At 50.1% G+C, this 15419-nt stretch overlaps 1 protein-coding gene across 4 annotated transcripts in view; it reads right to left on the bottom strand.

The window, feature by feature from the left end:
• Nucleotides 1-15419, bottom strand: part of AHRR (aryl hydrocarbon receptor repressor) — a 76966-nt gene that overhangs the window by 14363 nt on the left and 47184 nt on the right. For 3 of the 4 annotated variants that reach the window (XM_082724606.1, XM_082724605.1, XM_082724608.1), the window contains exon 5: nt 4282-4371. The exons of the other annotated variant lie outside the window; for it this stretch is intronic. In XM_082724606.1, coding sequence (XP_082580732.1) covers nt 4282-4371 — 90 coding nt within the window. The remainder of the gene's footprint in view (nt 1-4281; nt 4372-15419) is intronic. 4 annotated transcript variants of the gene reach the window in all.

The raw sequence follows: 15419 nt of genomic DNA on the forward strand, positions 1-15419 counted from the left end.
GCTACCAACGTCATCACTCCTTGGCTTGCCTTCCCGCTCTCTTAGTGGATCTAATGCAGCTGATTCATCAGTCTTTCCTCATGGGTAGGGCTTTGCCCTCATCATTCCTCACCAATCTCCTAACTTAGTCTTGAAGCTTCTAGAAACTTCTCCCATCACCTGATATTCACTATGCATGGTGTGAAGAGTCAGGATTCACTTTTTCCATGTGGATCCGGTTCACCCAACTCCTTTTGTTGACAAGGCCACCAGTTCCCCACCACCAGGCAGTGTCTCTTTTATTATAAATCTCACACCATGCACACACATCTGCCCAGAGCTTTCAGGTTCTGTCCTGTGAATCAGTTCATCAACTTCTGTGCCGAGCTCATCCTCTCCCAGCAACTGGGTTTTATAGGAAGTCTTGTGTCCAGCATGTAAGTCCCCAGTAATCACCACTCCTGCCCCCTTGCCCTCTCTGGATGGTCCCAGCTGGTCCCAGCTCTGTCCCAAAAGCTTGTCCCTTTCCACCTAGAAAAGCTGCTCAGTTTTTATGTCATTACCTCTATAACATGATCTGACATCTTCGTCATGATAATGGAGCCCTCCAGTTCACGAGTATGGCATACCCTTCTGTTTGTCTGGTCCTTCTTTAAATTCTGTAAATAATGTTTTCTGTTTTCTGTATGAGGTACCGCATACTACCTGATGGGCTCGTTAGCGGGAATTCAGTGTTCTTCTATCCTGCTGTAGATGGATAGTATTTTCCCCTGTATAGTTTTGATGAAAGGAAATGCTGACCTCTGAGCACGGGACAGTCATAGTTCCCACGGCAAGTCAATAGACAGGCACCGTCATTCAGTTATTCTCTTGTGAGCTTTAGTGGGTGATCCCACACTTGGCAGAATCCCAGAAGGTGGGTGTCCCTGGATGCCCTGGTCGTGTCTTTCTACACCTTAGTTAAGTAGCAGATGAACATGAAAGAGGGGTCTGTGGCTTAATCAAAACAGGAGACAGACCAGCCGGGGGAGGGGGTTATACTAAAACTGGAAAAGATCATTCTGACTCAGACAAATTTGAAGACATATCAAATGTGAATACTTTTTAGGTTGGGGAATAAAGGCCTAATAGTGCGGCATGTCTGGCTGCCTCTGGTCTCCCTGAATTTCCCAGAGTCTGCTCCCTACAAAGCAAGGTCAAGGAAAACAAACGGGAAATGTGGCAGAGCGCGGAGAGAGTAACAGAGCCGTTGTTCCGATAGTGGGCGAAAAGCAAATAGTGGGAAAACAGACACAGCTTGGACCCAGTCAAACCAGCCTTCGCTTTAGCTCTAAACCATTGTTGAGGGAGCTAAGAACAAAGTCATCACCGACTTTTACAAGCCTCATTCCGGCAGTCGTCATGTTTACTTTCTGTGCAGATTGCGTGCACATCTGTCAACTAGCCTGTGGGACTCCTACCTGCTCCAAGTGCCCTCCCCCCGGTTCACATGGGCACAGCTTTCCCCCAACTGCCAGCCTTTGAGAGAATGGCCTACCTCTCAAACAGGTAAATATCGATGGCATTTGAATCCCACTTGTTCATCACAAAGACTCCTGAACCTGAACACACTGTACTAATCGGGTCCCAACTTTTGTTAAGTATTATGCACAAGAAGCTCACAACAGCACAAATCTATTCTAATATTTTCCCGAAATATTTTGCATAGAGACAATGCCCGATTTACTGGCATTTGGATACAATTTCCTTATAATAAAAGGCAAAACTTTATTTTACATGTAACACTTGCTGGAAAATCACCAAGCTCCAAGAAAACCAAGAGTCCAGGGTGTAAGTTTAGACCTGGGTCTGGAGCTGCCCCTCAGGACACTTGCATTAATCCCCGAAGCCACCCCCCAGATTCTGGCTGAAGGCACGCAGCTCTGGGTGTGTGTGGAGAAGTCACAGGGCAGTTCAGCAGTGATAGGAGCTGAAGAGAATTCTGAGCAGGGAAAAGGGAGACCAGACCACGTTTTCCTAGATTGAGACCTTGCACAAGCAATTAGGGAGACAAAAACAAGCCTTCATCATTTGGGGGCTGGAATCCTATTGTGTCCACAGCCTGGCTCGGCTATCAGGGGGTCCCTGAGCTCTGTGCTGTGCGAGGGGGCCCTACGGCCAGAGAGCCGGGCAAGCTCGGCCCCCCTGAGAGCACGTCCCAAAGGCCGAAGTGGGGAGGAAGGGCCTCCGGCCGCTGCTCCCGCTGCTCATCCATCTGGGGTGGCCGATGCCTTCCTCACCATGTCAGATCTCCTGACATCTGCCCCACAGGTCTTCAGGAGGTGGAGACGGACACAAGGACACAGTGACAGACCCCTATCGTCACCTGCTGCCAGGAGCAGCCAGCGGGCAGTCTCCCCTGCAGCAGGGCTGGTGGTGGGGACGCCTCCCCCTGAATGTCCCCTGGTGGCTGAGGCTCTGCCCAGTGCTCGGCATGTGGAGGAGGAACAGGAGGCTCAGAGCTGAGGCTCTACCCACCTGTCTGGCAGGTCAGCCCCCGCAGTGCCTCTTGGAGGTCAGGCCCACCACACTTCCTCTGCTGGCCACACTGCTGGCCCTGCCTGTGGGGTCCTTGCTGGGGCCACGCCTCCCTGAGCTGCAGGGGCTGATCCAGGCCCTGAGGTCGGCCCGCGGGGTTGGCCTATAGATGAGCCAGCGGCAGGGAAGAGGCTGGTCTTGTTGCGACTCAGAGTCATCTGTACAGTGACAGCCACTTCAGTTTCGGAGATGGCTCAGAGTGACAGTTTTCATGGAAATCAGATCAAATGCTCCAGTTAGCTTCAGCGGCCTCAGGACAACTTGAATTTTCACATGTTGGGGACCCACAGTCTCTGATCTTGGCTCCCACCACCCTTGGCTCCTGGGCGCCCTTCGGGTCAGCCGCCCGTCCAGCGAGATTTCTGTTATTGATTCATGTCCTGCCTCCCAGCTCCGCTCATCACCGGGCTCTGACCCCGGATCCCGCACACACTGGAGGTGCCCCCACCACTGGAGGCGGGAGACCGGGCCCCTGGAGCACTGGCCACGCCCAGCCTGGGACTGCCTGCCGTGGGTGGCCCCGAGAGTCTGGCCAGCGTCTCAGTGGGCAGTTTTCTGCTGGCTAGCCCTGGCCGGGGCACCTCGGTGACCTCGCCACCACCCAGGGCCCATGGCCTCCCCCTCCACCATGAGGGTGTCTCCAGAATGTGCCCAGCCTCCTGCGGGCTCCACCCTCTGTGCCCCCGGGTTACTAATTAATGATTCTTACGCTAAATTCGCATCAATATTTATACTAAGCCATTCAAATCCCTTCACAGTTTCTGCCTCCGAGCAAGACTCTGACTGACAGACACACTGTACACTTCATTTTCCAAAGTTGTATTTTGTTCTTTCTCTAACCTGCCTACTTGTACGTTGAATGGAGTGTGTTCATAATTTTGCCTGGTGAGCCCCTCTTCAGAGGGGATATCTTTATGGGAACGGCTGCGGCCCTGCTGCTGAAGGGTCACATTTGTGTTTCCCTGGGGCCCCGCGATCTCAACTGTCCACCACTGGCTCTGGACTCAGGGGTCTGCACTGTGCAAGAGTGTAACTTTGGATTTGGACTTCAAACTCAAGCTTTGGATTTCTCAGGAGCAACTTCTTTCCCTTCCTAGAGGCTCGGCGGAGAAGTTCCCTTTGCCCTCCCTGGACCACGAGTGGGGGGGTTTAGTGCACCCTTTTCTTGGAGGAGGATCTCAGTGTTTGATGGGTCTCAACCCCAGAGCTCTGTCCCAATGTCTGGAATCACCCAGCCTGGGCAGGCCTGGGGCAATGGACCAAAAATTCTCTGTGGATCAAGAAAGGCATTTCCAGAATATGCTACTTCCTGAATGTGCCCCAAATCTGGGGTTCCAGAACATGCTACTTCCTGAATGTGCCCCAAATCTGGGGTTCCAGAACATGCTACTTCCTGAATGTGCCCCAAATCTGGGGTTCCAGACAGTGATGATGCAGCAAGCAAAGGTGCCCTGGTGCTCGCCAGCCCCTCATCCGAAAGTGAGATGTGTAGTTGGGGGCACAGCCAACAAAATTCACTGTCCTGTACACTTGTGACACCCTGGACACTGCCACATCTCTTGCACAACCCCATGCCCCAGACAACACTGGGATGTAAAAACCCTTACCTGGTAAAAGCTCTGTGGTAAGAAAAGCCCAATTTTGCAGATGTTTAAGGCTGGAAGACAGTAAGCACGAGCAGGACAGTGGGACCCACCGCATAGCAGGTCGCAGAGCTGTGTTTACCTGGTGGAAGCCCAGATAGTCCACGATTGTTGCTGAAGCATAAAATATCATGCCTTCCGCACTCACGACCAGGGCAAAGCCATCAAGAGACTAGAAGAGACAAGAACTCGAATTGGCTCCTGCACACATTCTCAAAATTCTCACAATGAGAAAGTGCAAGCTTTATTTTTGCTGCATTTTCAACCATTTCTCTTGTTTTGAGGTCCATATTCATAACCTCCAGAAATACCTACTTTTAAATTATGAGTATTTTGCAACAGGTCCCAAGTGAGCAGATGACAGGGGATCTTGGTCATGGGTTATAAGCCACAAGACTGTTCTTCTTTTTCTAGTGATATAAAACTCTTGTTTTATAAAATACAAAAATCTTCATGATGAGATGAGACTCCACCAGTATCTGGGACAGAAGAGAAACCTCACTTCCCCAATGCGGACTTTCCCTGCTCACGCACTTTCTTCCAGCCTATGTTCTGGTTTTCCCAAGAGTTTTTATCATGAAAAAATGTTGAGCTCCATCAGGTACTATTTCTACATCTACTGAAATAATCACATAAAATTTCTTTTGTCTATTAATGTGGTGACTTTGGTGATAGGTTTCTGATGAACAATCGTTCTTGTGTATTACGGGGTTAGCCTTATCATAATTTTAAATATGTTCTTGGGACTGACACATTTCACTTAGGAGATACCCATCTATATTTAAGGAAAAGCCTAAGAGCATCTCTGCTTATTTTCGTGTGGAGAGCACCAGAAATGAGTCAGATCCCCCCTTCCTCTTTCCCATTTTTAAAACAAGGTTAGCCTTCTCTCTGAAAGTTTTCTCTTTGAAAGTTTTCACTTCCACAAGCATCCAGCTTGGGCACATTTTGGGGAGAGGGCAAGTGAAAAGGGGCAGATTTTAGCGCCGTGTCAATTTATGTAATGGTTATTAGTGTATGCAGGTTTTTAATTCTTTTGTGTATCAGCTATAGCTTCTTAAAATATTTTCCATCAGTGCATCCATTTCCTCTTGATTTTAAATTTGTTACCATGTTACTCAAAATATTTTTATGATTATTAAATCTCAGTTGTACCCATAATCTTTGGGTGCATGTGTGTAGAAAATCAGGGTACATGGCTGTGCTGTGGCTGACTTCACGTCTTTATTTGGCAGCCCCGTCCTGCAGGAGCTTCCAGAACCTCCGGTAGTGAGGGCGCACAGGGGAGCGGCCGCTGGACTGCATGGTCAGTGAGCACTCCAACCATCTCTCTCTCTACCCACTCGTCTATTTCTTCCTCCTCCTCCTCACCATCATCATCGTCACGATAAAGAAAATGACAGTTCGCGCTGTGTAGGTCCTCATGAGCGTCACGTGCCCTACGTGGGGCACCTCATTCAATTCCACGTCACCTCCATGGGGCAGGAGGTGGCGATGCTACTCGGTCAGTGCAGAAGCTGGAGGGGAGGGAGGCACCTGGCAGTGGAGTTCATAAATATTGCAATTTGTGTCTTTAGAATACAGACATTTAGAGACTCTAAATTAACTTCTGTAAGTCTGTGGTTACTAGCCATGTATCCCAATACTCATTTCTCTTAATTATTGACCGTGTGGGATATTTTTTCTTTTTTCTCTCTTTCTTTTTAAATTTTTGCCATTTTGTTAAGTGGTAAATTTTTTACCATTATTATCATTTTCGTTTCTTTGACTATTAATGTGATGGATATTAATGAGACCTTATGCATTTACTGTTAATCTGTAGTTCTTTGGCAAACTGCCCATGCATATCATGTGCTAATTTTTCTGTTAAGGTTTATAAATATCAATTTCTAAGAGTTTTTAAATTACTGATATTGAAGGTTTCTAGACATTCTAGGAATATGGCAGCACTTAAACCCAAATACCCTCACCTCTAAATGATGGAAAACAGCGCGACCGTGTGTAACTACACCCATCTGTGCTCTTGTCAGGAGTCCTGATGAGAACACAGGGAACTAGTAACTCCCAAGCACGGATGAGTAGAGAAGCCAGTGCCCAGTGAGCTATGGAGGGGAGAAGGTGTGTGTTCTCCTAATGAAACTCGAGGAAAGAGCCAATTAAATCCAATGTAAGTGGAAGAAAAAAGATTTTAAAGAAGTGAAAAAACCCACAATGATGTTACTTAAAACTTCCAAATAATAAACATCAACAACAAAGTCGATTTGGTTCTTTGAAAAGATTAATAAATAGATAAACCCCAGCAAATTCGGTCAAGAAATAAACAAATTACACCAGAGATTTAAAATCCTTACAGGTCCTTCAGACATTAAAAAGTTAGTAAGAAAAGATTAAGAATGAAATTCAATAAATTAAGCAATTTAAGTGAAATGGGCAAATTCTCTAAAACACACTAACCAAAGTGATACAAGAATGACTAGAAGGGGCACCTGGGTGGCTCGGTCAGTTGAGCATCCAACTCTTGGTTTTGGCTCAGGTCACGATCTCAGGGTCATGAGATTGAGTCCTGCATCAGGCTCTGCACTGGGCATGGACCCTGCTTGAGATTCTTTTTCTCTCTCCCTCTGCCCCCCACCCCCACATGTGCTCACTCATCTCTCTCTCAAAAAAAAAAAAAAAAAAAAAAAGGAACAACTAGAAAAACCAAATAGCCCAATATCTATTAGAAAAATTGAATTTGTTTTTTTAAAAAAGATTTTATTTACTTATTTGAGAGAAAGAGAGCGTGGAAACATGAAAATTGGGAGGAGCAGAGGGAGAAGGAGAAGACTTCCTGCTGAGTGGAGAATTCGATGAGGGGCTTGAAACCAGGACCTTGGGATCATGACCAGAGCTGACATTGGACACTTAACTGACTGAGCCACCCAGTCATCCCTAAACAAACTGAATTTGTAATAAAAACCTTCCCTCAAAGGAAACTCTAGTCACAGATCAGAAAACACAAAATGCCTAAGAATAAATCCAATAAAAGACATGCAGGACTCGAATAATCCAAGAGATATGCAGTGTTCTTGGATCGAAAGACCCCATGCAGGTAGAGAGCCAAGTTCCCTAAGTCAGTCTGTGGATGTGATGCCATCCCAATCCCAATCTCAGGAGCGCTCTTCTCTCAGCAGAAACTGTCAAGCTGGTTCTAAAGTTTATATGCATAAAGGGCCCATTTTACTAAAGCAAGCATGTTAAAGAAGAACAAAATGTTAGAACTTATGCTGACTTTGTGACTTAGTGTAAAGCTCTGGAAACCAGGTCAACATGGCATTGTGTCTGGGACAGCTGGTTGTCTAAGTGGAAGAAATCGACACTGACTCCTATCTAATTCCACAAAAATTAATTCAAGACATAGCTTAGGCCCAAAGATAAAACCCCATAATCACAAGGCTTCTAGAAGACAACAAATTGTCTTCCTAAGTTGGGGATAGGCAGATTTGGATAGGACACAAAAACACTAGGCCTTCACGAAAAAACCCGATAAGCTGGGCTTTATGACAAGACACTATTTAAAAATGAAAAAGGACAAGCTACAAACCAAGAAAACAGTATTCACAGTATATAGACAAAGGACTCTATCCAGAATACATAAAGAATGTCTATAAATCAATCGTAAAAAGGTGAACAACCCAATTTTTTTAAAATAGGCAAAAGTCTTGAACAAACCCTTTATTACAGAGATGTCTACAGATGGAAATTCGCCAGCATCACTAGTCATCAGGGAAACAATGGAAATCACATTGAGAAACCATTTCATACCCACTGGCATGGTCACAGTCGAGAAAACAGACAGCACTAGACGTTGGTGAAGATACGAAGCATCACGGTAAGAACGTAAAAGGCGCAATCTCGTTTTGGGAAACTGTTGTCCGATTCCTCATAAAAACAAATGTGCATCTCTCCTGTGAGCAAAATTCCACTCTTAGTGCTTACCCAAGTGAAATGGGTGTGTTCACAGAAACACGCAAACAAGGATGCTCATGGCGGCCTTATGCACAGGAGTCAAACCCTGGAAATAACCCAGCACCTACCAACCAGGGACCGGACACCGGAGTAACCCTCGTGCGGGAACCAGCACAGAGGCGAGCACCCAGCTGATCGCGGGGCCTGGGCGTCTGCGTACATGGGGCCAAGAGCGGGCCTGACAAATGGATGGGACAAATACTGGAAAGCAGTCCTGTGTCACTGGTCGATGCGAACCCATGAAATGGAAGTCAGGAAAGACCTCATTACAAATACGTTGGAAAACCTAAATAAGTATGCGTTTTCCTAGGAAAATATGACTTACCAGAAGGGACTCATGAAAGACAGAACCTTAAACAATTGATTTCTGTAGAAGAGACAGGAGAAGTTACCAAGAAGCCAGACCACAAGAATGCACCAGGCCCGGAAGGCTTTGAGAGCAAATTCTGCCAAGTGTTACAGATCAGATCACGCCACTGCCCATCAACTGGCCGAGAGTGTAGAAAATGAGGGAAATTTTCCAATTATTTTTAGAGCTATATCATTGACACTTAACTCTGATAAGGAAAATATAATAAAAATAAAATTACAGACCTTTTGTTATTAATGAGAACGTGCAAATGAAATATTAGTGCACACACTCCAGCTTCACATTAAGGAAATATGATGCCCATGACCAAGTAGATGTATTCCAGGGATGCAGGGCTGACTCAACATTAGGAAATCTGTTAGCATGACACACCACATTTACAGATCTAAGGGGAAAAGCCTTATAATTATCTCCATAGATGGTAAAAAAAAAAAAAAAAAGCTTTCCACAAAATTCAACACTTATTCTTTATAATAAAGAATTTATTCCTATAAATTCCTATAACTTCGTACATTACTGGCATTATAGGTACATTCTTTCTTCCTTTTTTTTTTTAGATTTTATTTATTTATTTGACAGGCAGAGATCACAAGTAGGCAGAGAGGCAGGCTGAGAGAGGGGGAAGCCGGCTCCCCAATGAGCAGAGAGCCTGATGCGGGGCTCGATCCCAGGACCCTGAAGGGATCATGACCTGAGCGGAAGGCAGAAGCTTAACCCGCTGAGACACCCAGGCGCCCCTATAGGTACATTCTTAACATGACAGTGTGTGAGCGTGTGTGTGTGTTATTCCTAGGGAGCCAACTTTGTGGGGAAATATTCTGTTTCCAGTAAGATCAAGCAGCAAGGCAGACACCCATGATCTCCCATTCCAGTGTGTGCAAACTTTGGCCCCAAATTTAACTGGCCGCTTGATTTTGTAAATAAAATTTTCCTGGAACACAGCCATGCCTGACCGTTACTGATGGTTCGTGGCAACTCTTGCACCGCAACAGCAGAGCCGAGTAGTTGCAATGTGCGGCCCGCAGCGCTGAAAATATTTACTGTCCAGCCTTTTAAAGAAAAGGAAGGCTGACTCCTGAGCACCGTGGGAGGGAGCTGTTGCCGTGAGTCCGGAGGAACCAACAGGAGGCGGGAGAAATGGAAGAGGAAATGGTCTCTGTCTGCAGAGGATATCACCGTTGTCCTGGAAAACCTTAGAAAGCCAATGATAAAATAACTCAAAAAAAAAAAAAAAGAACTTAAGGAGGCAAGATATAAAATTAAATACATATATTCAATAATCTTTATGTACTTATATTAGAAAAATGACCAAATTAGAGGATGTGATGATAGATCATTTACAAACATCTCATCTTAGCAAGAAATGTGTAAAACCTATGGGAAGAGAACTTTAAAACATCTCGAGACACAAAATTGTATTTGAACAAATGCAAAGACATCCTTTGTTCCTGGGGCTGATTCGGTACCGTGCAGATGCATGCTGTGCCCAGGTGAACCCGTCAGTAGACGCAGCTCTGTCTGTGTCCCGTGTTGGAGGGAGTGAGCTGAGGCTAAGCACGGGAGGTAAACGCGCCCTCAGAGCTACAAAACACAGGAGACGTGGGGAGGGAGGGGGCGACCTCTGGACCACACCGGCTGGCGCTCTGCTCCGGGTCCGGGCAGGGCACGGCTGTGGCAGGGAGTCCAGAAATGGGCCCCAGCTCATGCATGAGTGCGGCACAGGAAGCAGGCGTCAGGCCAAACCACTGGACAAACACGGGCTTTTCTTTTCCTTCCTTCCTTCCTTAATTTCTTTCTTTTTTGGAAGATTTTCTTTATTATTTGTGAGAGAGAGAGAATTCGAGAGAGCACAGCAGGGCAGAGAGAGAACCAGGCTCCTTGCCGAGCAGGGAGCCCACTGTGGGGCTCACTCCATTCCAGGACCCTGGGACCATGCCCCGAGCTGAAAGCCACCGCTTCACCAACTGAGCCCCCAGGGACCCCCAAAAAACAGGCTTTTCAGTAAATGAGGCTCTGTCAGCCGTTTGTCAGTACTGCTTTTTGTCCATCGGTCTGATCAGGGCTGGAGAGCCAGCCACAGGGTGATTTTGTGCCTTCGGTTTACCGAGTAGATGAGCTGACGTGGAGTGCCACCTTACGCCTGTGGCCACCGGGGCTCCTTCTTTCGCGACACAGTCACCACGCTTCCATGCAGGGTCTCCTGACCTTGCAGAATTCACCGTCTACCCTCCCCTCCCAAGCTGTGTGCTGTTCCTGGGGGAACTTGGTATTTTCTGTTCCTTAGAGGTTTTCAGAAATTCACTTGCTGAAACAAGAGGAGCACACACCCCCCAAGCCCTAGCTCGGCTCCTGCTTGGCAGTGTGACATGACTTTGTTCCGAGTAACATCAGCCTAACGCACAAACGGCTCCATTCTAGATGCCGCAGGGCGGAGGCTGGGTTCCGGGGAGCTCCCCTGCTCTGCACCTTCACGCTCCCACACGAATGTAGCTGGGCGGCAGAAGGATAGGACGACCGTGGAAGGGCCAGAGGCCCCCAGTACCGTGAACCCTACGGGGCCCGAGCTGCCAGACTCCACAGTGCTGTGGTCAGACCTCTGTCTCACGGAGCCACACAGACCCTGTCCGTGGTGAACGTGTCTTCTTCTGGTGACACCTTGTCTTTTCAGTTGGTTCCCTTCTTTGTTTCCGTACAACCGAGTTGTAGATTTTCTGCCTTCTTCCTTCCAAGGCACAAGACAACTGTAGTTTCGGGGGTGTGTTCTCCGTGTTGGGGCTAGGGGTTTGGGAAGCACCTGCTGACCAGATCCTGCGCGCTCTTCCCAAAGACGGTACCGCATGGCCCCCACAGGGTTCCCGAGAGAGCCTCGGGGCAACTTCATGCAGAGACACACATTCAGCCACTGAAGTATAATTCAAAGAGGGAAAGTCACAGCACTCATGAAAATGCAAAATAAACTCTCGCCAAAGGTCTTCCTAAAGAGGGAAGAAGTAAGATTCAAAACCAGTCCAAGAGGCACTGGAGAAGCTAGGTGTTCGCAGGTCGTTAGCATAAGATTTATGACACAAAACTACCCTATCTGATCACCCTCGAGTGGCGTGGTTCCTCCAGACTTGACGGTTCCAAAGCTGAGGACAATTTTCTGACTAGAGGCGCCAACACCAGGGCAGTGGCTTCAGGACAGGACTCCGAGTTTGTGCTGAGTTTTTGGCCAAGAAATCCCAGCCTCACGCAGCGGTCCAGCCGTGGCCGTGGATTTAAATGGTCCATCTCCTTGCAATGCCCCCCACCTGGCCCCACCCCGGAATCCCACTGTACTTCTGACGGAGGAAACTGACCTCATACAACATAGGCTTCAGGCAAACTGTCTCCAGGAGTCCAACAAACTGTGCTGTCGCTGAATCCCCAGGCAGCTGCAGAGAGAGCATCTGGCCCCTGTCCTAACACCTCTGAGTGGTGAATGCCAAGTCCAGTATTCGCCTGGATCTCACCCTGGGGGGCCAGCTGAGAGCTGTACATGTGCCCCAACCCTGCCCTGCCCCGGTGCCTCTGTTCTGAGACCCACAGTATTTGGCGGGAGCACCTATAAATATTTGGGTTTTGTTTATATCCTTGATCAGAAGTCCTGCCTTCTCTGCCTGAGGCCAAAGAGACATGGAGGCATGTGACGACATTTAGATCAGCTGTCGCCCTGCTGGGGTGGGACCCTTGCTAAGAGGAAAGAGGGCACCTGTCCCCCACTGTCCCCGTGTCAGCGGCCAGCCTCCTGGGTGTGATCGGCCTCCCTCCTGCCCCGCGCTTAGCAGGACAGGCAGGGCTGAAGCCTCTGGGACGGGTGCCCATGGTGGGCTCCCGGCAGCAGCAGGGAGAAAAGGCTGGTACTATCCTCTTCCCATGCAGTGACAGAGACACTGGACAAACCAGAGCAATGTCACTACGGCGGTTCACACTTCACTGATGGCGACACAGCATCCCGGAGGGGAGTCCCCAACCACGGATGCCCATGCAGCCCCACCCGTGGGATCTGGACAGACGCGGGTGGGGATACACTGGCGTCCACGGAGGGGCTATGAGAAGGAAGGGCGTCAGTTGTGCTAACAGACTAACAAGGTGAACCTAAGTCATCAGCAGGCCGCGAGGTCAGGTGACATGCACAGTGGGTGCGCAGTCAGACCAACGGCCACACGGTGCGGCGATGGCGACTCTGGCCAGGCAGCGGGTGTGCGGCGCACGGTCCTCGGCCACCGCAAACCCCGCAGCAGCGCAGCCAGAAGGGAGGAGGAGCCCCGGTTCAGCTCCCTGCACAGCTCTTCCCGGAGCAGAGGCTGCCGCACAGGACGGAGTCTGCTGGTCACAGCTCAGAGACCAAAGGATAGCTCGAGGCTGGAGCATGTAACATGCCTTCTTAAAAAAGATTTTATGAGATTAGTCACAACCAAAAACAACCTTAATTTTAACTCGCAAGGCAGAAATTTAAAAAAAAGGAAAAGACCATAAGTCGCTATTTGCCGCCTCATATGGAGTCAATATCACACTGGTTCTCCGCGCCAGAACCGTCACGCCGAAGACTCTCACATGTGGGACCGTCCTTCAAACACGCATCACCAACGTCTGTTTTCCCCGGGTGTCTTTTTAATCCTCCAAGAGTTGTGTGTGTTTTTTTAAACGTGGTACATGGAAAATGAGGTCACTTTTCCAAGTGGAAAAAAGGATTCGGTCCCAAACTGAAGACTGAGCTTTTTTTTAATGGAGGAAAAAAAAAAAAAAATCCCATCTCTGTTCAGTTACTGAAAGTCACGAAACGTGCACCTGCCGCTCAGGCAGGGAGCGGGGTCACCGCAGGTGAGGGGTGAGGGCCCCGCCGGACGCCGCTGGCCCCTGCAGCCCCTCTGTGGGGCTAAAGGCAAATGTTTGGAAAACCCGGGACTTCCTTTGGCAAAACTTTGAATATCCTGACCTCGTCCAGTCCCGTGGCAGAAAAAACAGCCAGCAAGTACTTCAAAGATCGTTTTGTCAAGGTCACGGCAGAGAAACAAGAATTCTAAAGGGCCCCTCACGGCTCCTCCCTGGAATGAAGGGATGGGGGGGTCCCCCGAGAGCCGTCGCCGCGGTTACAGAGCCACAACAGAAGGCCCAGACGGCAGGCACTCGTCACGCGAGCGAGCGGGCACCGGGCGGCTGCTGGAGCCGCCTCCCTCCCGGCCTCTCCGTGGGGCCCGTGTGCGTGCGAGGCCCGTTCCTGCTCAGGGAGCGGCGTGACCGGCTGTTTATAGAGCCACAAACAGCACACTCAGCCTTGAATCTCTGCCACGGAGCTGCAACGGCACTTGAAAGGGTTCTGGGAAGATGCAGTTGGCCGACCGCGGCAGGACCACAGAGCCAGAGGCAGGTGCGGACCCGCAGGCCCCGGCTCTGGTTAACCCGCGGCCCCTGGGGTCCCCGGGGCCTTCTCCGCCCCAGGAGCCGCTTCCCTGAGGCAGACTCCAGGGTAGGGGAAGTGCTGGGCCTGGGTGGGGGGGTTCCCCGGCCGATGGTGGAAACAAGAGCTCTGGAGCCCCCCTGGCCTCGCGGGGCCCGCACTGGGAGCAGGCTGCGGTGCCGAGTGTCAACTTCCCGTCCCTCGTCCCACGCGGCTACCTCAAGGACACTTCAACCGTGTGCTGCCCTTTCAGCTCAGTGGCCTTGGGCAAGTGAAGTGACCTCTCTGGGCCTCGGTCTCCTCATGTGAGAATCGGGAGCACCTGGCGGGGCGCGAGCACAGAACCAACCCCGGCGATTCCTACTCCTAGTCCGGTCACGGTGCAACCGGAACGCAAGACTCTGTGCCCGACGTGGGTTTTGATACCAGCAAAGTGAGAACAAAGCCTGTATTTGAGACCTGGGGTCTAGTTCCTAAGCACGAAAGTCTTAGTGTGAAGTTTAGTTCCTGAAAAGTCAGGCCAGTGAGGGACAGTCGAGAAATAAATGCCGTTGGGGACGCCGACAGCCCATCTGGAGGACACAGGCCCTCCTGCGGGGCTCCTGACCGTTGGAGGGCTGCACCTGGCTGACCCCCAAAATGTCTGGCCTTGCTTTCTGACCACATCCTGGATGATCAGCCTCAGTCTGGCTATTGCGGGTCACTCCAGACCTCCCGGGTTAGAGCCTGCGTCTGGACAAGTTCTGGACCTTCTCTCCACACGTGGGCAGCTCCACCCCCAGGAGAGCCCGAGCCTGCTTTTCCCCCGCTCCCTGCCACTTTGAATCAGCAGGAAAGGGGGTGCTGGGGGCTGGGGTGGCTTAGGGATACCCCCCCCAGAAAACCACTGTCAGGAAGGAGTGCCGCCAGGGCCAACCCTGTAGCCCTGGGGGAGTGCTGGCTGCCTCCTCCTAAGAAGGAGTCGGGGCAAGAGCCTGGGGTGCTGGTGGGCCATCCCCAACACCCCCGGGGGTGGGGGGCCCACCAGGCTCTCCAGAGCCCAGGCGACAGGCAGGTCAGGGGCTCAGCTGCTCCCCTGTGAACAAAGGATGATCCAGAATGGCCCAAAGTTCCTCGCAAGTGCCGGCCCTTCCCCCAGAAATGCACCTTTCACATGATGACGCGGTTTGCCGTTTCTCAGTGATCACAGATGAACACACTAAAACGGTGAAGTGAACAAGGTACATCATGTGGCCCTTTTGTGCGCCTCCTACCGGGCTTCCCTAACAGGGGCTGGCCCGGGACCCTCCCCTTGGCTGGGGACCTTCTCAGTGGGGCAGGACCTGCGACACAGGTGTCTAGGCCTAGGAGGCCCCCATCAGAGCAGGGCCAAAGGAATGCACTGATCACTAAGTAGTGAGGGCGACCCGGTGAGCCCAACTCA

This window comes from Mustela nivalis (genome assembly GCF_964662115.1).
Source record: "Mustela nivalis genome assembly, chromosome: 3".
NCBI lineage: Eukaryota > Metazoa > Chordata > Mammalia > Carnivora > Mustelidae > Mustela > Mustela nivalis.